The sequence below is a fragment of the Molothrus aeneus genome, chromosome 5, assembly GCF_037042795.1.
Source record: "Molothrus aeneus isolate 106 chromosome 5, BPBGC_Maene_1.0, whole genome shotgun sequence".
Taxonomy (NCBI): domain Eukaryota; kingdom Metazoa; phylum Chordata; class Aves; order Passeriformes; family Icteridae; genus Molothrus; species Molothrus aeneus.
Window position 1 is genome coordinate 24,772,567 of NC_089650.1, and position 25,006 is coordinate 24,797,572.

The window sequence follows — 25,006 nt, forward strand, 5'->3', positions numbered from 1 at the left end:
TTACAACACAGATTATTCTCTTTATTAAGCAGGTCACCACAGCTTTTTTTCTCAAAAAGGTTGAAACAAGCTTTATTTTAACATACAAATCAGATTGTGTACAAGGCAAAACATACCCTTATAGAGATAGGCAGAGTGGGTCTCCACACACCATGTGTAGCCACTTGCACTACAGTAATCCTGAGACACGGACAAAAGCCCTAAAAATCTTTTTAATCACTCTTGTTATAGTCAACTCCATTTGGGAATTAAAAACATTATACAGTTTGGTGTCAGGAAAACAAATCACCTATAAGGACAATACCCAAGATAATGGTCTAACTCCCCGCTGTCATCCAGGTACACCAGCAAGAGTTCAGAACTTGAACAAATCAAGAGATGGAAATACGCACGGTTACTTCATTAACACTGAAAAGCATACATAGAAGGATGCCAAGATATTTTTGCTACCTTCAACTACTGCTATCTTCATGAACTGTGTCGTCTATGTGTCAAGTTTACATATCCTACAAACTTAACAAAGAGTTCTCTACATTGTGTCTTAAGTTAGTAAAAAACCCCAACTTTTTGCTTCCTTTCAATATGAAGTTATATGTGATATAGAAATATTTTTTAAAGCAGTACAACTACAGACATTTAAAGTCATTTCCCTAATATTAAAAGCTACTTGAACACCCTCATTTTGCTACAAGACTGTTTTTCATTAAATGACATCAAAAAAGGAAATCTCTTTTTTTAAAAAAAGTTAAAGGTAAGGAAATGTTATAGACACGTTTGGAGTTTTTCTTTAGTTTTGCAACATATAAAAATAAGTTACACTATATATTATGGCTTTCATGTATTTATCTACTCATTTAGTAGCAGTGTCATTGCGGATTTATACACTAGATGTTGTAAATAGTTAACCTGCCATGTTCTTCAGACTTTGCTTGAGTTTTGAATTTGTGAGAAGAAACAAGCAAATATTAGAGGGAAAATTAAGAAGCCTCCAGAAAAACTTAGATAGCAAGAAGCACCCGTAGAAGAAGTCTTTCAGAGAAATTTTTAAGTCAATTTAAAATTTTCATGTGATTTTTAAAGCAATTTAAAATTGAAGTTTTAATTTAGTCTTCTTGGCAAAATAAAGGCCAAGCCAAATATCCCATACACTTCAATAGTCAGAACTTCCTACTGAGCTTCATTTCAGAAATGTTGACATACCAGTATGCTACTATTATGCTACTTGAAGTAATGATTGCTCTTTAATGGTTGTTAATAATACAAGATAATAGATTTGGTATGCAGCTATCTGAAAAAGGCCACAATAATGCTAAACCAACATGGCTCAAAACTGCAACACAACTGCCCACTATCAAGTGTTGTTCACTACCAATGGAAGGGGAGGTTGGGCACAAAAGGTGCTTGAGTCAGACTGAAAGACTTCAATTACACATTGCTGTATTATTAATGGCTATATTATTAATATACTTACATTTTGAAGACTAAAGTTGCATTCAAATCAGACAAGCTATGACAACATTCAAATACAGGTAAATAAAAAGAATTCTAGATTCATAGCCAAAGTAGTAACAAAAAAATCTCATTGTGCAGTTGATGTGGCATTTGCAACAACAACAAACTTATGAATTCAATAAGAAAGACTGTGGCACCGAATTTGGGAATATTTTCAAGCTCTAGTTTTACTCAGGACAGAAGAGTTGCCAGCTGAATAAACTTAAGTGATTACTGTACTTTCCAGCTCTTTGTAAACAAGACTCCATGTTGTGCACAAAAGAGGAGCTTTTACTCCCCTTTTTCTTCAAGGAAGGTATCTGAAAAGGCAAGCTGTAGTGATTGCTTCTGACAGCAGTAGAATAAAGAAGCAGATAGAAAAGTAGGTATATATAAAAAAGTTCTTAGAGTAAAAGTATCTGTCCTGGTTTTAACTTTGTTTATGAAAAGGCACTTTACATATTGCTAAAACTCCAATACTGTACTTGTCCTTGGAGTTTTTCTGTTACAAGGCTGTGTTGCAAGGTGGTCAGCATGAGGATGCAAATGCTCTTTACACAGTGCCTATCTGCTACAAATTTTATAATTACACAAAGTATCTTACACCAGAAGAATAGATTCATGTTCAAAATAATAACAGGTCTTCAAACAATACTTCAGTGATGACAGACGATCTGTCAGAGACAACACACCACCTGATTTTATTAGTTCACTCTAATAAAATCAGCAATGTGAATCTTTCAGAAGTGAGTCCTCAGTCTTTTGTTTTCCTCTCGCAGTCTCTCAATTTCAGCTACTAAGCTTTCATTTACAGAGTATCTTTCAAGTAAAGCATGCATTTCATTCTACAGAAAAGAAAAAAGTCTCAATCAGTAGTAATAAAGTTAATAATTCCAGTATTATGCTATTGGCTTTCATATTTCTTTTAAAAATGAAATAACGTAGATAATTCTGTTTTTAAAAACTTTTGATAAGAAAAGTAAGATTTTCCCTTTTAAGCTGACATACAGTATTTTGATCATTAATACATTAGTGAATATTTTATCAAAGGATATTGTGCAGTTCTTCAGGATGAGAATCTACTAATACAGATTCCATTAAAATGCTCAGAACCCAGACAGGTTCTTTTTAATGCAGATCAAAAGAACAAAGACTCATAAAAAGGTGAAGCTAAAGAATAAAGAACAGCTCAGTATGTATACAGTATCTATAAGTGAAGCTTTCTATTTGAATTCCATCTATCTTCTCCTTACCCCAGCCTTCATAACTCCTGAAATATGGAATTCATACCTCCTCAACCCCTAGAATACCTTTATTAACCAAAGAAAACAATTTAACAGGTTCCCATTCATGCGTTCCCCCTTCCTTCACATGAAATCCTCCCTTTCTCGGTCTTAATAAACAAAATAGATTTTCTGTTTTGAGAGAAGATGGCATGCCTTACTATTACCAAAATTGAAAACTGAATACATTTCCCATCATGGTCCTTGTACATACCAACTGCATATGGAATTGCTTGATCATCTCCACTTGCAAATTCACAATATCTCGATGGCATGCTTCTCTGGTGGAAGAGTTGCAAAAGGAAAATGCTTAGACTTACTTAGGAAGCAGTCTCTCTCATACCCTCAGCACCCAAAACTCTACTATTCCTCACCTTCGCTCTCATCTAAAGTCTAGAAACCCTTAGACCATGAAACATAATCTTCTACAGCTTATTTTGAAATACTTTTGTTATGATACTCATTTTTGTAAGTACCATTTTTTTTCAGCACGTAAGAAGATGCAGGACTTCTCAGTTTAGAAACACAAATATATACATGGTGATATCAAGATTCTTTTTCACTTGCAAGCTATAAGCTCCTCTCATTTTTACCATTCAAAGCTAATTTTCAATCCCTTGATGATAAGCACTGCAGAGAAAGATACTTATCTCTACTTGAAGATACAACTTTTCAGCACGACTTTCAACAGTCTTTTGTAAAAGGGCCCAAAACATCAACTGTGGTAAGTGATACATTATTCTCAAAATCATGGAATAATCAAGGTTAATCTACATAAAAAGCAGTGGCAGTGTTGTCCGCGAAGTGGACATGAATTTGTTAATTCATGGGCAACCATTCCACACTACAAAAACCAGCCTTGAAAATAGCCTCTGATCATGACATTAATACAACAGTTCCAGAAGCTGAGGAAGAAAAAGGAGAACAGCTCACAGAAAAGCAGCAAGCTGACAAGTTGTATCACTGACAATAATGTATCACTTCCTGAACAGTGCAGCACAGTGCCGTTGTCTGGGACTGAGTACTACGCCATGGGTACCACTGGCCTGACAAAGTAAGGTGTTTCTTTCGTGGACACACACAGATCTTACTTCATTTTCCTTTCCTCAAACATACAGCAAACCCAAAGGCAATCTCTACCACTTTCTCTTTCCACAGATTATTGTGCTACAGAATTCCTACTGGAGACAATCTTCTTCAGTGTATCAAGTATAGATGCCAGCTGGCATCCTATAAATCCAAAGATGTAGGTTATCTCCCAAAGACAGGGAGATCAAGAAACAAACATCCTTTTGCAACCAAATGAATTATATATTATTCCTGGTCCTTTCCTGAAGGTTCATGGTTTTTCTCCCCCTTTACTTGAAGAGGAATGAATTTCAGGCAAAGAACATAAAAATCCTTTCCTCAGGTTCCAGCAGGTGAAAGGTAGTTACATCAATGGGAAGCCTACAACAGTTCCCTTCCCTCTTACTGACCACTAGTACTAACAATAAAAAGTTGTTTACTAAGGTTTACTACTAACTAGTAAAACCAAGGTACTAACAATCTTTCATAATCAGTGTAAATGTATCTGCAACTTAAAACTGGGAAAAGGGCCAGCAGAGCCTTCCAGCCACTCCAGAAAATATAAGTCAGAGGAGAAACACAATATTTAAGGCTCCAGATCTGAGGCACTGGAAGTAAAAGACTGGCACGCACAACTTCTAACTCTGGGGTGCCTGAACATAGATTTAAAAAAGAACACATCTGCAATACATAGACTGCATTTTAAGTTACATCAATTACATGTGTTCATCATATGTGAGTTTATTACCAAAAAATCCCAGGGGAGTTTTACCATACTACAATTATGTAAAGACATTAAATAACATTGGATGTATTTTTTCTGTTGGCAGATACAGAACAGCCATGGTACACAAACCTACTAAATTAGTTTTGCTTTACTTTTTTTCATCAAGACAGCAGCAGTTCCCCTGCCCCTGCAATTCTTCTCCATTATCTCCCTTCAACCTACATAATCTTAAACACGGACTGGGAAGTGATGCCCTGGATAAAATTCTCTTAACTTCTTCACCTTCTTCAAACTCCACTCTAAATAGAGCCATGCTAATTTGACTTCTTTCAAGACAATTGGAATGTTGGTTAGATATCCACAAAGTAAGCTGACACCAACCATCACTTACAGCACAGATGTTATTTCAGTGAAAGCTCCACCAGTAGAAATACACACACACTGTTTCATCTTACACATGCCAAGATACCAACAATCAAAGCCAACACAAGTCAACTGGCTATGTCAAATTCTCCTCACTGTCAACTTGAAATTTCTCCTGCTGGGATAGGGAGACAAGCAAGGAGGAAAGGAAATCAGTGCAAGGCTTCAGGAAAAGAGTAGAGACCTTGCTATGCAGACTAAATTTACCATCTGAGAAATATTCACTCATTCTGGAAACATCAGCAAAGTCATACACCAACAGCCCTCACAGCCATCAGTCTAATTAGTCATCAGAGCTATTAAAAACTAACTTTCATAACTAGTTTTTCAAAAATAGGGCTATAAATGGTGTAATTTTCTAATCCAAAGAGGAATTTGTTTGAGCAGATGCTGAAACACCTCATTAAGAAAACATGTCATTGAAAACAAAACACTCTGCAGGAACAGCAGTACCTGAAGTCATCCATTGTTTCTTGTATCATATTCTGAATGAAGTTGATTTGAATTGCTGTCAGAGGTGCATTCGGTCTGCTACTCCCAATGGTTTCTACTATTTTTTCTGACAACGAACTTGCAACGCCAGCAGTGACAGGTGATGTTATCTTTGAACCTTTACAATTGAAAATAAAATACTGAGAACCCTCATGACAAATAAAAACCACTCATATCACCACATTACTTTTAAAAAATAATTATTTATGTAATTAATTTTACCTCAAATATTTCTCAGTAAAAAAAAAAAATCTGATTTAGAATGAATCTTTCCAGAGGCAACTAGAGACATTTTAGGAGGGCTGGCTTGATTTAAAGAACCGAGATCAAGTCCATTGTATCAGATTTCATGTCAGTTTACAATCAATCACACTTAGAACTGGGCCAAAATTATCAACTTACTTGTTGAGGTAGTACCATTTACTGGTAGATCATATGCAGGATGGGCCTGAATATTCTTCATTAGTTTCTCATTTACATCAGGAGTAGATGATGGTGGAGAAGGTTCTATGCTTGGTAAGCTTGATTTTGAAACCTGACAACAGAAATTTTTTTTTTTTAAAAGATTAAATCTACTTGTTACAATTGTGTAATTGCACTTGAAGAGTAAGTTTTCCAAAATGTACCTTCAAACATTTTTCCTTTTAGGAATTTACTCAGAAATACATGTTTTTTATTTCCTAGCAAGATATCTGAAAAATGGATTGCTAAAACATTCCAAATTGCCTCAAGTGGGCACAAAGAAGCAAGTGCAAAAGACAGGGGGGCCTCTAATTTTCATATCAAAAATGTTGTGACTAACTTGTATCACTCCTAGCAAACTCAGGCTTCTCAAGAGCAATACAAAAGTAGCTAAGCTCTGTGCAGAGACACATCAAAGATATCTCAAGAAAAAGAGGAAGATGGAGAACAGGGAAAGAAGAGAGTGGAATTGACCTAACAATCAATCAATCATACTAGTGCAACCATCTAGTGATTCTTCATTTTTCTAGAAAAATCTAAATACTCCTCAGGCTACCCATTTTGTTTCATGGGAACTTATGTAACTTGATCTTATTTAAGACAAACATACATTTATCTTCCATTGCTGAAGGCCAATTCATCTAAATCACACAAGGTTTTACGGATTTGTGTTAATAGTGTGTGAAAGAGTTGCAAAATAAAATCAGATTGGGCATTATTCAGTATTCTTTTCTTCAAGCAGCAATTTTCTGTCAAGATTCTAAAAATAACACTCATAACAAGAATACCTGCTTTAAAATGTCTTTAGATTCTTGTTTTCCAAGACTTATTTTCTTAGAGTCAGTCTCTGGATGTTCCTCTTCTTCTTTAATTGGAGATCCCACAAATGCATGTAATGGGCTAGACTGTGTCCCTTGTGCACTACTGCCCACTAGGTTTCTTTTTACTGGAAAGGCAATGGTTGGCTGTGGGAGAAAATCCAAACCCAACAGGTAGGACTGAAAATCCAAGCCTAAAATGAAAAGGGAAAGATGAAACACACAGGTCAATAAACACACACACCACATCTATCCCACAGTTAAAATGCCTGCACACTCATACAAAACTGACAGACAAAAGAAATCACCAAAAAATGTACTCCACAAAAAACTAGATCCTTCCATCCAACTTATGGTGCCTCCATTCTTATAAAAGTAATAAAACACTAAATCCTTCTGTATATCACTATAAATTGTATAAAGGAAAAAAACCCATCACTTTAGGACCATACTCTTGACCCCCTGTTACCATGTTGTTCTGGGAATTGTCTGACACATTCTCAATGTGTCAGACAATTCCCAGAAAAGTTATTTCAGTGTTTGCTTCGGTCATTTGTTTTTTTTCAATGGTATGATAAAATCAGCATGTGAGAACTAGCACAAACCTCCAAAGACTTATCACTGACATATGCTTACCATTTCCTTGAGGATCTTCAGTCACTTTATTTGCAATAATATCTACAAAACAGCAAAACACAGACAAATGAAGTGTTTATTTGTATCACTGCATCAAGTTCATAATCAAAGACAAATTAAAATATCAAGTAGGTACAACAGTCAGTAACTCACAAGTGACATTTTGTCACACTACATGCAGAGGAATGACGCTTTACAAATTCCAGTATCAGTAACTTACCGTCTCTGACTGGAGAAAACACGTCTCCTAAACTACTTCGACCCAAATCATCAAAATTACTTAATTCAGCACTTTTCCCATGATCTGCTTCTTTAGAGGGAATGACATCCAAGCTGGAACTATGGGGAAAACCTTCAAAGAGCAATATCATTCCGTTAGTAATTGACCTTTTCCAAAAATAACATACATTATGGCTAAACCATCTCACACCAATCTCACACCATGGTACTTGGGAAGTCCAGTGAGCACTTCAGAATCGTCTGCAGGTGCCACTTGGAGGGTCAATATTAACTTGCTCATTTGGGCTGTCAACAAAGGTGACTACAACTAAAAGCTCAAGAGGAGGGCTGTAAAACTGGAGAACCCACTCATGCTCAAAGAAATCTATATGATAGGTGCAGCAATTTTATGGTGCATCAGGTGAAGTCAAACTGGTGACTGCACCTTCTGCTAATAAGGTAACCACATTCAGACAATAAAAATTTAAATTTGTTCTGCAAGAAAAAAAATTTGCTGTACTAGGGCCATTAAGCATTCCAAGGCAAATCATATGAAACACCTTTTTAAAGCTTACTTAGTGTTAGTATATTCTCTGCTTATTTCTAATATTTGAAAGTCAACTTACATATTCTAATATTAGAAAATCAAATTGAAGTTACAATTGCAGGAAAAAAAACCAAAAAACCTCAACCAAACTTGTTCCTAAACCTTTCTTCACTCTACCCTCAAGCCCCTTCCCTGACCTAATCCAAGAGGGAAAAAGCTTTTTATATGCATGGCACCAAGGACAGTTGTCTGAAGAATGGAAGCATATCTTAAGTCCAAAAAAATCCCCAGTAGTTATTCAAACTACAGTTTTTAGAAAGGGAATTGAACTGCTCAGACAACCACCAGAATAACTTTCATAATTCCACAAAATGTTCATAAAACCTATAAATCCTTCTCTAGGTGGGATTACTTGTTGAAGTGATCCAAATATGACTGTGTGGGTGGCTGCAATTAATCATGTCCAAGTATTTACATTAAGTGGAACGAGTCATGTTTACGATTTCACATTTAAATGTATTAATAGATTACACTTTTCACTCCTTCAGATGTGTCAGTTGTGACACCAACATAGGATTGCACTTGCTAGTTAAGTAAATACTTGGTATACTGAGTCAAATCAGAAGTGCAGTTCAGAATTTAGAGGATCTACGTGGAAAAAGTGTAACATAAAACTGGGCCAAAATATCTTGTGCACTTTTATGCATTCCCAGAAATACAAATCCAGTAAGGTACTTAAAGCAGAGAATAGTTGGTAAATGGGAGTTTATGGGAAGCCAACTCAAAGTACATCCAAGTTTCTCATCACATTCTGACTTCATTTATACTTTTGTACCTTAAAAATACCTGCGACAAAAAGCCTTAATTTTGCTTAAATATGTTATCAGATTACTTTACTGAATGCCTCTTACTTTCTCCAAAGTTAAATCCCATGAACAGGTTCTAGAAAAAATTCCAGACAACAAATGAAGCTTGTGGTTTCTTATCCATTCCCACTTTTAACCTTAAAGACCATATCTTCTGCAGTATTCAGACGTTTTTAACTTTTAAATTGAACACTCAGATGAAGGAAAACTGTTTTGCTTGGTAAGCCTTTACTTTGTTAAAACATTTATTTATTATGCATGGTTACCTTTAAGGAGTAACAGCCATTACTGCCGTCTTTATCTTCAAATAAAGACAATAAATCCTATGTTTTAACCAAAATAAAATTTTCCACACCATTCAGTAATGCTGATTAGCTACAGTTCTTGCATACACAGGAAACATTCTACTCCACCTCATACTTCACTGCATACCCAAGGGAGGTCATTAATACACATCCCTATGGACTGCAGTGGCTTATTGCCTAATTACTGTTACTGAATGTATTTCTCCTTATTTTTAAAAGGGAGGGGTAAAGTGCTGTTACATTAAAATGGATTGAGGATTTTTTCAAAGAATCAAACTAGCAGTGTTACTGATTTGATATTTTCAGAACTCTTGAATTAAATAAAATTTTAAGAGTATATTTCACACAGTGGCAGTTTTGGAATGCTCAGAATTCTTACAAAGAACTTGTTAATTTCTGAGGTATAGATAGCAAGTACAGTTATACAACTAATCATACTTGTAACTATATTTAACATCTTTCCTACCATGTGATACTGGAATCATGCCTCTCACAAAAACACAGTTCAGTGGTCACTTGGGTTTTTGGACTAGGTTGCTTTTTCTCCCGCTGTTTTCCTAGGTTGGTTTTTGTTTTGTTTTTTTTCTTTTTGGATGAGGTCTGCTACTCCTATTCATTACAAGAATTACAAATCTTTAGCTCTGCATTCCATGCAGACATTGCATCAGAAACTACATGATGTACATAACCATAATCTGCAAGAAGTCAGAATGCAAGTGGTAGTCCCACAGTTTAAAGACTTCATGTGTCTTCAGCTTATAGTAGGACCCAATTTACCTCCTACAGTCTCATAGCATGTGTTACGCAGTGGGGAGGGAAAAGAAGTATTTGTATGTGCAGGTACATACACACAGTACTTCCTAACAAATGCCCTTCCCTCAGTGAAATTTTTATATTGTAATGGTCAAAACACAAAACACTGCTTCCATCTTCCCCATTATGCCAACTGTTTTAAGAGTAGGAACACAACATTACCTGTTTTCTCCTGAAAAATCTCTCCTCCCTTATTCTCATTTGTCAATGTAAGATGAGAGGAAACTGTTGCTGATGCTTGAGAGGAAATGTTTTTGATGCCAGTATTTTGAATTCCTCCAAGATTACTGCCAGCTTTGACTTCTACTCTTTTGGGCACAGGTTTACTTGAAGAACCTGTGATGTTAGACTAAAGAAAAAATAGAACCAATTATGAGAAGTTATTATTCCTTCAACCCAAAGTAAAAAAAACAAGACAATATACTTTCCTTTTTAAAAACAGTAAAAAAAAATCAGTTCAAATTGCAAAGGTTGCCAAGGAGATATGCCTTTATAAATACAAAAAAAGGTATCTTCATGTAACTTCAAAGAGCATGGGAAACATCTGTGAGGACCTCCACCAGGACAGCAACAATTTAACAGTGGCGTGACCCTGCATGATTCAATTTTAATCCCAGGTTTAGACATAGCAGAAAAAAAAGAGATTGCAGTATTAGGGACTCCAAATTTTACTGGAATAGTTAACCACTAGCAGCAAGTGTGCTAGAGAAAAAGGAAAATCTCTGAGTGGTAAAGAATCGATTTCAAAGGTCCTCTCAGTGTCCCCTAAATGGAAGCACAGGGTTTCTCATTACAGTAGAGCCTAATTAAGTCTTGGAAGAACCTCTTAAATCTTCTCCATTATTTAATTAACTTCTACACTGTTTATATGTGCTAGCAAAAGTCCATATATAGGACATACAAAATATCTTCAGATGAGCAGCCCTTTGTCTTCTCCTTAAGCAGAAGAGCCATTACAGACCTTTCTGCTACTGCCTATAAATAACCAGAGGTGCCATAAGCTGATCTGCAAAGGCAGCATATCCACACCAAAAAAACCAGAAGACTGCAAGTTCCACTTATTTCTAAACTGAGAGCAGGAGTGGGGGGAATTCCATATTAACAATGCCTAAAAGAGCAGCTAAGACTAAGCAGTTTACAATTCCTATATTGGTATGATCCCATTTTGTTGGCAGCTGTAATGCTTAGAAAGTGAACACTAAACTTTTTTCAGAACTTAAACTTTTGTTTTGCTTTCATTAATCTGTATATTGAACAATAAAAGTACCTTGGAAAAAGTGCTGCTGAACTGAAGACGTATGCACTTCACACAGCCTTTGTGAGCAGTAACTGTTTTCACTGGTGATGTTAGCTGTCTTAAGTCATACTGGCAGATTTTTCCCCGGGAACATCCTATAGCCAAAGTAGTACCATCAGGCATGAAGTCTACTGTGGTCAGAGGAAAATCAGCTACAATTGTTTTCAGTAACCTTCAAATATGAGAAATGACAGGATGAATCTTTTAGAATTCACAAGTTGGACTTTTCAACACAGAATAACTAAAAGAAATATATATATATATAAAAGCTTTCACAATTCAGCTACAGGTCAGTAGTTCAACTTCTCCAGTACCAAGTAAATTCAGTGAAATATTTTAAGAAACAGTGGATTAGGCTTACACTAAGCATTCACGCTTAACAAGAAAAAACTGCACGTGCCCTGAAAGACTTCATGAAGACAGGATCACCTTGCCTTCTTAATAGCAAACACCAACATTATTTACTGGTATCATCATTTGCAGCAGCAATCACACTACATACATCCTCTCATCCTCTAGCTTCCCAAGCCTATCAACTTTGCCCCTCCCACAGCTCTAGGAAAAACTTCAGGTCTTAGTTTGCATCCCTCTACCTCATCATTCCAAAATGCAAACAGACTCCTGCTGCTAGGAGGAACTAGAGTAAAAGCACTACTCACGCTAAAACCAATGTCCCACAAAACCACTTGCCATCCCATCCTCTATTTCTCATCCTTCCTGCTTTTTCATCCAGCATTCTCCCCTATCCCAGTAGTTCTGTGCACCACAGTCAAATCTTTTATCTTAACTAGAAAAGCAGGCAAGCTAAGCTCAGGTGGCTGGCACAGGCTGTACTGCCCCTCACAGAAGTTAACTGCTCTCTACCGACAAGAAAAGCCCATACACAAGCACTGGAGAACACCACCCATAAACTGGACTTCAGTTAGTTCCCTCATGCCTTGGAGTTTTTCAATTGTTTGTTTGTTAACTTAGAAAGCAAAACTGACTATGGGACAGGTTCTCCAGTAGCAATATGCCAACCACTTCAGCCATTCTTCATGGGGGCTGAATGAAGTAACTCATGTCATAACTAGGCATGTTTTTTCAGTTTATAAAACCCAAACAAGGAATCTTCTAAAATCAAAAGGTCTTTCATATACTCACTTTTTACCTAAAGTGTCATAGAAAATAATTCTTTTATCCAAACCTACAGTTACAAACAGCAGCTCATTGACTGGAGAAAAGCAGATTTCTGAGGCTGGTGCTTTATGAGTATTTTCAAAATTATGATATGGGTTCTGGCTATTTACATCCCAGAGAGTTACATTTCCACTGTCAGAAACAGTGCCCAGCAAGGATTTCTTAAAGGATGAATATTTCAAGTGTCGAATAGGCTGTAAAACACACATAAAAATGTATTTTAATACCAATATTAAATATGATATTAAATTATTTTCTAAAGACACAAACAGATTAGGAATACAAACTTAAAATAGTCTACAAAGACCTCCAACTCTGAAATATAAATAGTAAAACCAGAAAAAATAATTTTGCATTAAAATGCCATTTTTGCTACTGGGGGTGAGACTTTCTTTTTTTACTATTATGGGGTACCATATGAGCTGATCAGCAAAATTAAGCAGAAGAAAAATGAAATGTCCAGAAAAGTTTCTCAAATTTTCAGCAAATATCATGCCTTCATACAAAAAAATCCCCACAACACATCTAAAATTAAAGTAGTGAAAAGGTACATTAGTTCACCAACTAGTCTTCTGCCAAGAATGTTAAACTTAATTCCCCTTGAGGTACTTGGATATCGGCCAGTTGGATAAGACACACTGACTCCAGAGTTAAGCAGGTATGTAGGTCCTGCAGAACTGACTTCAACCTGTGGTCTAAGACCACAGAAGAGGATAACATGTGAGGTTTATCACAAGCAGCCTTGCTAGAGCAGAACCAGGAACTTAACTTGCCTTTCAGAAAAGCTATTTTGTTTCCACCACATTGCCTCAGAGGATGTTTCAGAAGCTCACTGCTCTAATACTACGGTATTCAATTTCCTAATTAATTTTACTTATGACCCAGCTGTACCTATTCACTCCTGGGACCATAATACCCTTACACTTAAACAGTTTCCTAACTCCCCAGTGCTGCTATCCTGTTTTAAAGAACAGCAAACTCACCCTCCTTTGGGCTCTATTTTGCATTTTAAAAAAATGAGAGTCCCCCAGGACTGTTTTTTCAGTACCATCAGTCTTTTTGCAACTCTCCCAGTATGAATCTTTCTTGAATATGGACAACTAAAATCTTTTATGATCCTCACAATATTTGGCTCTTATTTGAGAATGTTTTAGTCATTGTGATTTTATATTAAGAAATCCAACTCCTTTCCCTTGGGAATTTTTAAATCCTACTCCAATAAGAACCTCAGTTGTCCCCTAAATCTGGTATCTTGATTTCTACTCTGTCACAGTTATTCCTGTGTCTATAGTTTCAATCATTTTTTGATACTGACACAATCCTCTTAAGGGCAAATAACTTCCCACTGAGGTTTCATCATAGCTCTACCTAGAATCACCGAATTGTTAAGGCTGGAAAAGATCTCAAAGACCATCAAGTCCAAGCCTTACCACAGCACTGCCATGTTCACCACTAAACCATGTCCCTAAATGCTATCTGTTTCTTGAATGCTTTCAGGGATGATGATTCCACACTTCCCTGGGCAGCCTGTTTCACTGCCTCACTCACTACCCTTTCAGAGAGGAATTCTGTCCTAATACCCAATCTACACTGGTGCAACTTGAGGGCATGCTCTCTTCTCCTATTGCTTGTTACCTGTGGGAAGAGACCAACCCCCACCTTGCTAGTACCTATTTTTCAGGTGGTTGTAGAGAGCAATAAGGTCCCCTCCTGACTCCTTTTCTCCAGGCTGAACAACCCCAACCCCCTCAGCTGCTCCTCACAAGACCTGCACTCCAGATCCCTCCCAAGTTCTGCTGACCTTACTTCTACTACCATAAGCACTACTGAAAATATTAAACAAGACAGATAATGAAAGAAAATATTTGTTTGATTTATCAATATACTGAGTTTCTTACCCATCCTATCTAGTATTTTCTCACAAAGCACTGAATCAAGTACTTTACTCAAGCCCAGTCCAATGAGTGCTGAAATATTTAATTTGCCAGAAAATGCTCTCAAAAAGCTATTTTATTCTGGCATAGACCACACCACAATGGATTGTACTGGCCTTTATCCTATTTCTGTCTTTAACTTCCTTTTGATGGAGATACATATTGCTTCATATTTCTCCAGCATCACTTCCAGCACTTGTATTGCGTGTCTTGCTGGAAGCCAAATTGCTTCAACCTTTAAAGAGGTGGCACCTTCAACTGCATGTTCAAATAGAAAGACTACAACTCTTCATCATTAATATGGTCCTCGACTGGTCACAATTTTATCATCATTTTTCTCACATTGAAAAAAATACTGAGAGATTCAGGAGTAACAGCTTTAATTACAAATAGGATCCCCATGGGAAATATTCCTGACCCTTGCAGTTCTCTCAATTCTTCACCTCCAAATACCTTCCTCCTTACTGACCTGCCATCTGCTCATGTTTCATTTTCTCACTCCTGTCCTTCTGCCCATCAAGATTACTTGCTTTTAGCTCTTCTCAAACCTCCTTTGCTATCCTACCAAGTCAGCCATTTCCTTTCCTCCTTTATCCTTTTAATCTTGCAGGTCTGGGCAAGTTCTCCATTTTCTTTCATATGCCTACATCCCCCATATTATCACTGCTCCCCACTTTTAGCTTTAAAAGCTGACAAACTTTTCACTCTATGGAGTGGCCAGAATCCATCACACTCCTTTACAAATCAGCCAGCTGTTCAAACAGCTAAACTAAATCCTGTTGCTAGGAGAATTGCACCAGGCAGTGAAGACTTGAACAAACATTATATTTTGAAACAAACTTTAATTTATCGTCACAACAGCAAGCAGACAAGAATCTGGTAGTCTAAATGAATGCCAATAGCAAAGACAAATTATGGGATCTGCAAACAGCTCTGCAAGAACTCAATTCTAATAAAACACAAAGGTGTTCTAAATTAAAATCAATTAACAGACTATAAGCCAATGCTCCTATGAAAAGAATTTTGTTTAAAGTCAGAGAAAGCACAGCAACCTTGGGCTATTCAACTACTTGTAGAACCTACACAACATGAGAAATTAACTGGCACGGAAACTACATTCCAGCATGCTGAATCAAACACAGACAAGCTAAAATTTTTAAGGTTAGTTAGACTTCACATTCCTCAATTCTAAAAAAAGTCACTATGGAATGGTGACCCTTCTTAAGCCAGAAAACTAGTACCAGGATCAAACAGTATAATACACTGTTTATCTATTCAAGTTTACTCTTAAGGGAACCCGGCCCCTAAGCTATAAATCAAGTAAAGGCTTTTTAAATTTAACAGAATTACACAAGTCTTCAGATATTTTCTTCACTGTAGAATCAATTCTCCAATTCTCCAATTAAAACCCAAAACAATAATAGAGCCATTTCTGCACATAAAAGTAAAGAACATTTTTAGGATCAAAGACAAGCAGGTAAACTGGGACATCCTACTAGCCAATTCATTACAAAATCATAGCTCAATTCCACTTTAAATAAAAGCTATAATCAAATACCTGCCCTCCCTAAGAAAATGTTGTAGACCCTTTAGAATGTGAACAGGAGCTCTTTGTTTGCAATTATTTTAACACATCAAATTGCTTTATCCATCCTAAAGGTCACTCAGCTTTGCAGCAGTCTTCTTGATTTCATCTGACAAAATAGTTATTCACGGCATATCTCTTATTCCTAATCACTTCCTGGTGGAAGGAACTGAATATATCAATCAGGTTCATGCAAATCACCCTCACAAGAATTTCTTCATTTTCCAATTAACTAGCAGCATAGTCTGCACTCTGGATATTCACCTCAGCTCCATAAACCAGCCATAGACCTCCCTGCTCCTGCCTCACATACACATTCCTCATAAGATTGTAACAATCAAGTCAGAAAAATGACCTGACTATAGAGATGGATTTTTAAGATCAAACCAAGTATGAAGTACGATTTTGCTTCAATATAAGTATGAGATTGGTGATGGATCAAAGCCACTGCAGCACCTAGGAGCAGAAATAGTTTAAACTTCACAGAGATTTTTCATCAGAAAGTATACCATAATTCCCGAGATGCTGTGAGATTGTAAGAGATTTTTCACCACGTTATACCGTTCATGCAAGACAGGAGAAGAATTTAATTTGACACTATCTGCAATCTAAGAATGAAAAAGCTGTTGCAGTAACAGAAAAGGAATAAGTCACAACTTCAGCATTCCTTGCAACATTAAAGGTCAGGTTTAGGACCAAAGCAACAGTTCTGCATCCCCTAGACAGCCCCTACCTCTGTAAAAATGATTCAGTAAAAAATGAAAGCATGCCTAGAACTCAAATACATGGCTATCCATAAGACAAGACAATTCTCACTAAGAGCACACACTGGAATTTCCAGTGGGACAACACAACTCATTTACTACTGCAAATGCTCTTGTATCAAGGAATTCCCCTTGTGATACCCACTAATTCTTTTAATATCTTTTGAGTAGGCAGAAAGGATTTGCACTGGCAAACCCTACCAAGGTCCTTAGGTAGTACATATGCTTTCTGTTTGCCTCGTGCACCATCTTCCTTCAAACTAGTTCTCCCAAATATTAACTAAACACCTAAGTAGGTAAGATAAAACCTCATTATTTGTCTCTTTGAGCATCTGTGCAATTTTAACCTCCAGAGTAAATAAACTTATTTCCAAATACAGACTTGTATTCACCCCTGCAGTACAGATAGCTTTGAATAAGTTAGAACCCAGACTGCATGGTCTTTGCCCTCTGCAACAATATACACTGAGTGGTGAATTGAAATTCTGTTTGGTTTGTAAAGCCAAGTGTGCTTTAATCACTTCTAAGTTATCTAAAAGTCTGTTCTTGAGGAGCCAGTGTCTACCAAGTAAAATTTGCTGTAACCTGTATAGAAAAAATGGCACCTGAGAAATTTGTATTTCAATGCTACCTAGTATTTAAGGCTATAATGCACACAGCAGTCTGCTTTCTCCTTTCCTTAAGGGCACTCTTAAAAATTAAAATGAAACAGAATATCAAAACTTAAAAGCTCTTGATACTTTCAATTGTACTTGAATTGTACTTTCAATTTCTAAAGACTGCAAATTAAGCTCAGTACCTGAAAGGAACTTAACATAGATAGCCTACCTGTCTGCTGCCATAACCAAATGGACTACTCGATAAATTGGTGGTAACACTGTGTAGGATGATTTCACCACTCAAAGATCCAGAAACAATATAGCCATCATTCCAATTATATGCAACACACGTGATTTCATCTTTATGTTCCTGTGGGAAAGGGAGGTTAGAGGGAGAGTGTTAAAGACATTCTTCCAAATTTATGCTTTTGCAAAAAACTTCAGCTGATTTTTTTCTGACTATCTGTAACATCTTGACAGATCTAAGAGTTGTTATGGAACATCACAGGAAACAGCAGCAAAATGTACCAAGATCAAGCATAACCACTCTCTGATTGTTTCCACTGGGTGGTTTCCATAAATTAGTCAAGATGAACATATAATTATATACAATATTTTAATATGACAACCACAGAGATATTTACCACAGGTGTTATGAACATTATTTTAAAAGTGAAGTCTCCCAGAAACCAGTGATACTTGCATAGATACTTGAATATACTTCCTGTTAATCTGATGTACTACTGGCAACTTCCTCTTCTGTCACTTTTAGACCTAACACATTTACCAACCAGCTTTTCAATACAGTCATTTGTAGTGATAATAATGTGTATAATGAACATATTTTTTCCCCTATGTTCCTATACAGCGGAAGACAATGAAGTACTACTAACCCAAAAGTTAGGAATAGATATTTAAAGTACTGTATTGGATACCTAGAGGTTTTGTTTCCAACTGTAACTCTGAAAGTCCAAGAAAAAAAGGATAAATCAAAACTGAAGTTTTGTAGTCTCTTAAAACAGAGATGCTAAATAAGGGCAAGCCATCTACTGAAGGCACATGGGAAAGATACTAAACTAGCCTACATTTTGTGCATCATAAAAAAGTTCTAGAGAATTCATCCTGGATCAGTTAGAAGACAACCATCCCAGTTTTGCACAACATTAGTTCTGCTACAGTATTCCACAAACAGAGAAGTGTTTTCTGATATAAAAACCAGCTTGGAATGCAACTCCTGGAAAAAATCCCCATCAGACAACACCAAAAAAATAAGAAGTCTATTCTGGAAATTTGAACACATAATATTATGTGTTTAAATTGTAATTTTAATTTCAGAATTGTCCTCTGAAAACACCAAGTTACATATGTTCGTTAAATTTGCTATTTACAGCACATAAATAACAGAAACTTGAACAAGCCCCAGATGCGTGCTAGCTCCTATCTGTGACCTTGATCCAGACAGACATCAGACTTAGAGAAAGTACATTTTTTACAGCTGGCAGCAAAACCTGGGAGTGGAAAGCTACAGCTCTTCCTCAGCCAAACTTACCTTTAGGCTGCGGTAAATCTTTCTGGACTTCAAATCCCAGATATTAACTGTGTTATCAAGGCCTCCAGTGACAAGGTATGAAGAACTAGAATTCAAGCCCACACATGTCTGTTTTGCCTAATGGACAAAGGAGAAAATGTATGCTAAAGATAATTAAGGGATTTATTCAAATCTACTTCAAAGCATATTGATGTGCATTTCCTTTTTCATCAGTACAAATAGTCCCAATGACAGACAGACCTATTCATACTCTACAGCCATTTCCTATCAAAAGGCATCTAAAATCAAGTCCAGTTTGGACATATATTTAATATACTTCAACATGTAAGTATATTAATTAATAAACCTTCACATACCGGCATTTCCCCATTCTCATTTTCAATTTTTTGGCACCTTTTCCTCCAATATGCATTTTCCCTTTAAATTATAGCTCTGTAAAATGCAATCATAGTATTTTATTCAGGTACTCAGGTTTTTTTAAAGAAATCCTAAGTTAAAGAAAAAAAACTCCTCGAAGAAAATCAAGAGGATGTCTAAGTTACATACTTCACATTCCCTGAACATTACAGGGAATATTATAGCAGCACACCTCATAATTCAGTTAAGTGGTTCTTTTAAAATAATCACTGAAGTACCAGTTTTTGAAAAAAAAGGTCAATCTTAATGATAGGCCTACATTGAGGACAAATTATTATTCAGTTCCATCACATTGAAAATTCACTTTTAAGTTTTCAAAATTTGAGTGAAGAAAAAACAACTCCATCTAATTATTGACAGTAAAATTGCAAGGGATTGCATTAGTTATAGATCAAATTTAGTGAAATCTTCAGGACAAACACTCCACCTTTTAAAAGGTTTGCTTCAGCACCCTAAAAGCAAAGTTTGAACAACTTTTCAGAAAATTTCCAGTCCAGATTAGCATTACAACAGCTATCCAAGGAAAATAATTAGAATGGTTTAGAACACTAACAAGCTATTTAAGTGACCATGTGAAGAGACTCTTCTACGACTAAGTCCAGCTTTTTGAAGTGCCACACTTCCTTTTAACTAGAGAGGAAAAAAAAAGCCTTGAACACAACACAAATTCTCTTGTTTCTTGCAATACAAGCTAGCACATATATGGTCCAAGAACAACCCCTCCACAGACTCTTATGTTTTCCAGTGTACATTTCATAGGTGTGCATAATACTGACAGCTCAAGCTGGAAAATGAAGTTCAAACTTGAGCTAGTCCATCTCCTACACATTAGATCACACCTGAATCACTGACTGCCTCAAGTTATCACATTTGCATAACTGCATCTGTATCTTTTTACTGACAGCACTATTTTAAAAGCTGTATTTTAAAACTATTGCCCCCACTCTTTATAAGTGTTTAACAATACACGAGGAAATATCTTTATGTATGTGTCATAATTCTAACAATACTAAAATTTCATTGATCCCAATATGCAGAACAGATGTGAGACACACAGGATACCAGGTGAACTGGGGATAAAATGAGGGAAAGGCATTACTCATACTTACTCCTTCAGCTATTTCAAAGAGTGGGACAGGTTTGCTTTTACAGCTTGAAACAACTATTTTATCACCAGCAGCAGAAGCAGTAGCCAGGTATCTATCTTTGTCACAAGTTAAGGAACATAATTGTAGGATACTGGTGATTAATAAAAGCAACAGGAAGTTTATCTTATTGAATAGAAGACAGATTGGCTAAACAGTCTAAAGCACTGGACCTTGAAGGGACCTAGAAACAGAAACATAAGGCTATTTTCCAAGCTTTCATTAAGAAGCTCTTGAATTAACTACAGCCCTTACTTGCCAATACAAGACAGACAGCAATTTCTTTGATAGAAAAGACAAGAAATATCTGCCAGGTATTATTTAAGAGCTCTTTACCACTAAGGCAGCTTATCCAGTCTACAATTCTGCTTCCCCACACCCTCAAGTAAGAGCCCCATTTATCACTAGTTCAAAGGAATGTCTGTGGCTGCTAGCAGACTATGGATTTAAAGAACGGTCCTGGTCATGACAAATGTTAGACTACTTCACTATACAGTTTCTAGAGTACAAAGAGCAGTTGCCAGTTTCTCCTACTCTGTACTGAGAAAAGAAAAACAAAAGCCCAAAAAGAACCTTTTATGAAACCAAGTACCCCAAAGTAATAAGAACATTTATAGAGTTACAGAGCAGGAAAACTGCATCTGCACCGCCACCAAACAGAGTAATCATTCAGTTTCAGCCAATGCCCATTGTGATTTTGTATTTGCTCATTAAAGAATAACACAGGTTAATTGGCTAGATTTAACACAACAGAACCAGCAGGCAGAGTAGTGCTTGCTATTGCTTCCGTTATTTTAAGGCACTTTTGTATAATTTTACAGAACTATGTGTAACCAGAACTAATGCTTTATCCCTAACAAGCTGACAAGTCTATAAAGTACTTCATTGTTTCAGTCTTGGGAGATGAAGAAGAGACTTGGTAGAAGAAAGCATGTAGGACAGACTGTCTGTAGATAAAGTTTACTAAACACATACAAGTGTGTATGCATACACAGGAAAACATTATATCTGTGTTTGAAATCCTCTGCAAGCTCCATAGCTAAACCATTCATTTGTCTTCCAATTGGTATAACTTTTTTGTCATACATTAACTTAGAGGACAGACATTCAGAATTTGCAGAACTCATATGCTGCATACCAGCATCCTGTCCTCCTTCTGCATCAAGATGAGGCATCACCATCTTCTCCTGTGACAGCCACACAAGCCGTTCTCCTGACAGCCCACTGAGATTTCTCATATATTCATCTAACACTTGGCCCCTCATATCATAATCCAAGACTTCCCTGGCTTCCGAGTCAGAGGTGAAAGACCTAAAAGGGTCAGATCCATTTTGATGACAAACCACCACCATCCCACGAGTGTTATCCTACACAACAACATGTTTGTGCTTCCTCTCCAAATGCTACAAGCAATGGAAAGAAAACCCATGCTTAGAGGTAAGTGAACACTATCAAAGACTATCAGAATCAACAAGAAGCTGTCCTAACAAAAAAAAAAAACTTTGATTACAATTTTCCTCACTATACTATGTATAGAATTTTATGACACCAGCAGTTGCTTTGCTCAAGCTTGTCAGTTAATTAAGCCTGTCTTGAATGCAAGTATCATAATTAACTACTGAAGAAACAAATGAGTAAGCTTTACAGTTGGCAGAAAATTCAGGCATATTACAGCCATTAGAAAAGTGCTGGCTCCTAAGATGAGAAACTTCTTCAGAAGTATTTACCATCATAAACTCAATTCTATAAATCCCTTCAGCACCGGGAACTGCAAAACTTTGGCCAAAATATAAACAAACATTTTTATGTAAGAATTCAAAACACGTCAGGCCTGTGTTTTACAAACACTTTAGTAAAAAAAGAAAAGAAAAAAACACTGGAATTTTGCAGAACACCCACAGAAATATGACTGAAACTGTAAAGGATACTATTGCTGGCCCAGCACAGTGAACTGACTGGATGTGAGGGCGTATGTGGGTTGAACTGCTCCACCACAGTGAAAGATGAGGAATCCCATATTTTAATGTCATCTCCTGATGATGCAAAACGTGTGCTTTCTTGCATGGCTGCACCTGTTCTGGCAAAAATAAATGAATAAGTGAAAATATATAAATTAAAAAAATAAACCAGGCAACCTTACAATTCAAAATGACAATTTTAAATGGTACAGTTGACGTTTTCTTGATAATAGCAACATTTACTTGGAGAGTTAAACAGTTAGTACCGTTCAGCTGCATACACGAGTGAAAACAGCAGCCACTCCAAGCTTTTGCTGCCTGAACTCTGGCAGGAAATGCATGGTTTCTTTTTCACAAAGCCAGCCCCTCTATGGCACCAAGCGACTAAAAGGAAGCTTTTATCTCCACAGTTCGCAGCTGCCTACCAGGAAGCCCTGAGTATCTGAAGGACCCATTTCCCACCAGCAGATGGGGATCTACAAACCAGAATCAAACTGTTTCAGGGCAAGGCTGGCAGTAGGGACCTAAGGGACTCATTTGAGCGTTCATCTCACCACTCCAAAGAAGACATCCGAGAATCCTTCAAACTAAACCTTTGACAGTGGAATACGAGAGACAATGAGCCACCTTTCATCGTACCTTACAATCATTACGAAGCAAAAAGACCAAGAACCATGTACTGCTACTCATTTTAACTGACACCTTTTAAGATTTAAAGCCAGGTTAACCGGTGCCTGGTTTGAAACGCTGACTCTCAGCTTTTTGTTCCTGGTAATTTTAAATTATCAACAGACGAGGACTGTAAACGTGAGCCTTCGCTTCAGCTGAGAACACAAGCAGCCCTTAGCCAAAGTTTGCGGGACATTTCCACACAGCTTTAGGCCATTCATTCTTACTGCCGGGACTGTTAACACTCACAAAACTACACAAGAAATTCAGGGTCCACATACGCCTTCCCTGGGCAGCAGCCCGCGGAGCCGCTCCTCGCTCAGAGCTTGTCTCCCGCCCCGCAATGCAGCCCCGGAGGACGCGGGAGGAGCCGCACCCGCCCCTAAGCATCGCCACCGCCCGGCCCCGGCCCCAGCCCCGCTCCCGCGCTCTCCCCGCGGCGCTGCGCACCTGGCCGGGCGGGCACCGGGCCGAGCCCCCGCTGCTCGCCCCTAAGCCCGGCTCTGCGCTGCCTGAGGGACCAGCCCGGCCTGGCCCGGCCCCGGCTCCGCCCGCCCCGCTGGGCCCGGCCGCAGTCCCCGGCCCGCGCGCGCTCCCGGCCCCACTTGCCGCGCCGCGCCCAACTTCACACGCCCCGTCCCGGCAGCCCCCGCGCGCCGCTCCCGCCGCTACGGCGGCCCAGAGGGGCGGGCGACGCGCCCGGATCAGTCACCGGGGCCTGCCTGGGCGGCCGCTGCGGGACGGAACCCCGAGCCCGGGGGCACCGAGCCGCTCCCTGGCACCTGCGGAGGGAGGGGGCGCTGGGCACGCAGTAAACCCGCCTAGAGTGGCTTTGAGGGGCACCACATCTGCCGCGATTTGAACCGGAAACTCAGACTGTAGTGCTTAGCAAAAGGCATCCAGCACTGCCGGCATCAGGGGTGTCCGTACCTCTGGGACACGGGGACATCATGGCCACAGAGCGAAATAAAAGATAGCAATAATACATTACTAATAGGAACACCAAGTAATAGAGAATTGCGGCGTCTGTTTCCTGACTTGCAATAGAACTGTTACCCTGGTCATGATGAATTTTACAGAAGGAGGGACTTTTTTGTTATTTCATCCGGTAAAAAAAAAAGGTAGCGGTTCCTTTACGGTGATACGTGTTTGCACTCCTACTTTCTACCCCAAACACAAAATTATATACTAAATGTAAAGGTATGCTAGACGTGGAACCTGTAGCAAAACTTTCTGTAGAAATCTGCCTGTGATTGAGTCTTTACCCTGGGTCCCCTCAGAAGCGGTCGAGCTCACTGCCTGATTTACTTTCCTTTTCCGATGGAGGCTTGATTTTCCAAGTTCATTTAATATCTTGTCTGTAGAAGTGAACTCAGAATCAGGAGAAAAGAAACCATGCCACTGTTGCACAAAATGCCATTATTTCCCTACAGCAATGAGGATCATGTCTATTGCATCTATTAATCCTCATTAAGCAATCATTAGTCATAATTTACATCTTCAACCACCTGCCTTCTCAGCTGAGTGTTAAGGGATCCACAGCATTCCTGCAAGTCTTCTACCCTCACTCCACTTTTAGTCCTAATTTGCTGCTAAACCTGTCCTGTTTCACTTCTGCGGCCAGCACTTGTTATTCCATCCCAGCTTCAGTACAGAGAGAATCTAAAACCTTTACCACAGCCAGATCCTCTGGCTTTTTTTCTTTATCTCCTCCGTGGAGCACAACTGATTTCACAGACAGATAGGTGAGCACCTGCCTG

The 25,006-nt window shown here is 38.0% G+C and overlaps 1 protein-coding gene across 1 annotated transcript; it reads right to left on the reverse strand.

Moving 5' to 3' along the window:
• NEDD1 (NEDD1 gamma-tubulin ring complex targeting factor) lies at positions 1-23,798 on the reverse strand. The gene is made up of 15 exons (XM_066549830.1): positions 23,697-23,798; positions 22,548-22,691; positions 20,584-20,678; positions 19,058-19,174; positions 17,738-17,878; positions 12,591-12,820; positions 11,418-11,619; positions 10,313-10,499; positions 7,621-7,752; positions 7,401-7,442; positions 6,735-6,958; positions 5,887-6,019; positions 5,446-5,602; positions 2,989-3,055; positions 1-2,336 (listed from the first exon to the last, which is right to left on the reverse strand). The coding sequence occupies exons 2-15, from the start codon at positions 22,681-22,683 to the stop codon at positions 2,232-2,234; spliced, it is 1,968 nt and encodes a 655-aa protein (XP_066405927.1). The 5' UTR covers positions 22,684-22,691; positions 23,697-23,798; the 3' UTR covers positions 1-2,231.
• Between the last annotated feature and the right edge of the window lie 1,208 nt (positions 23,799-25,006).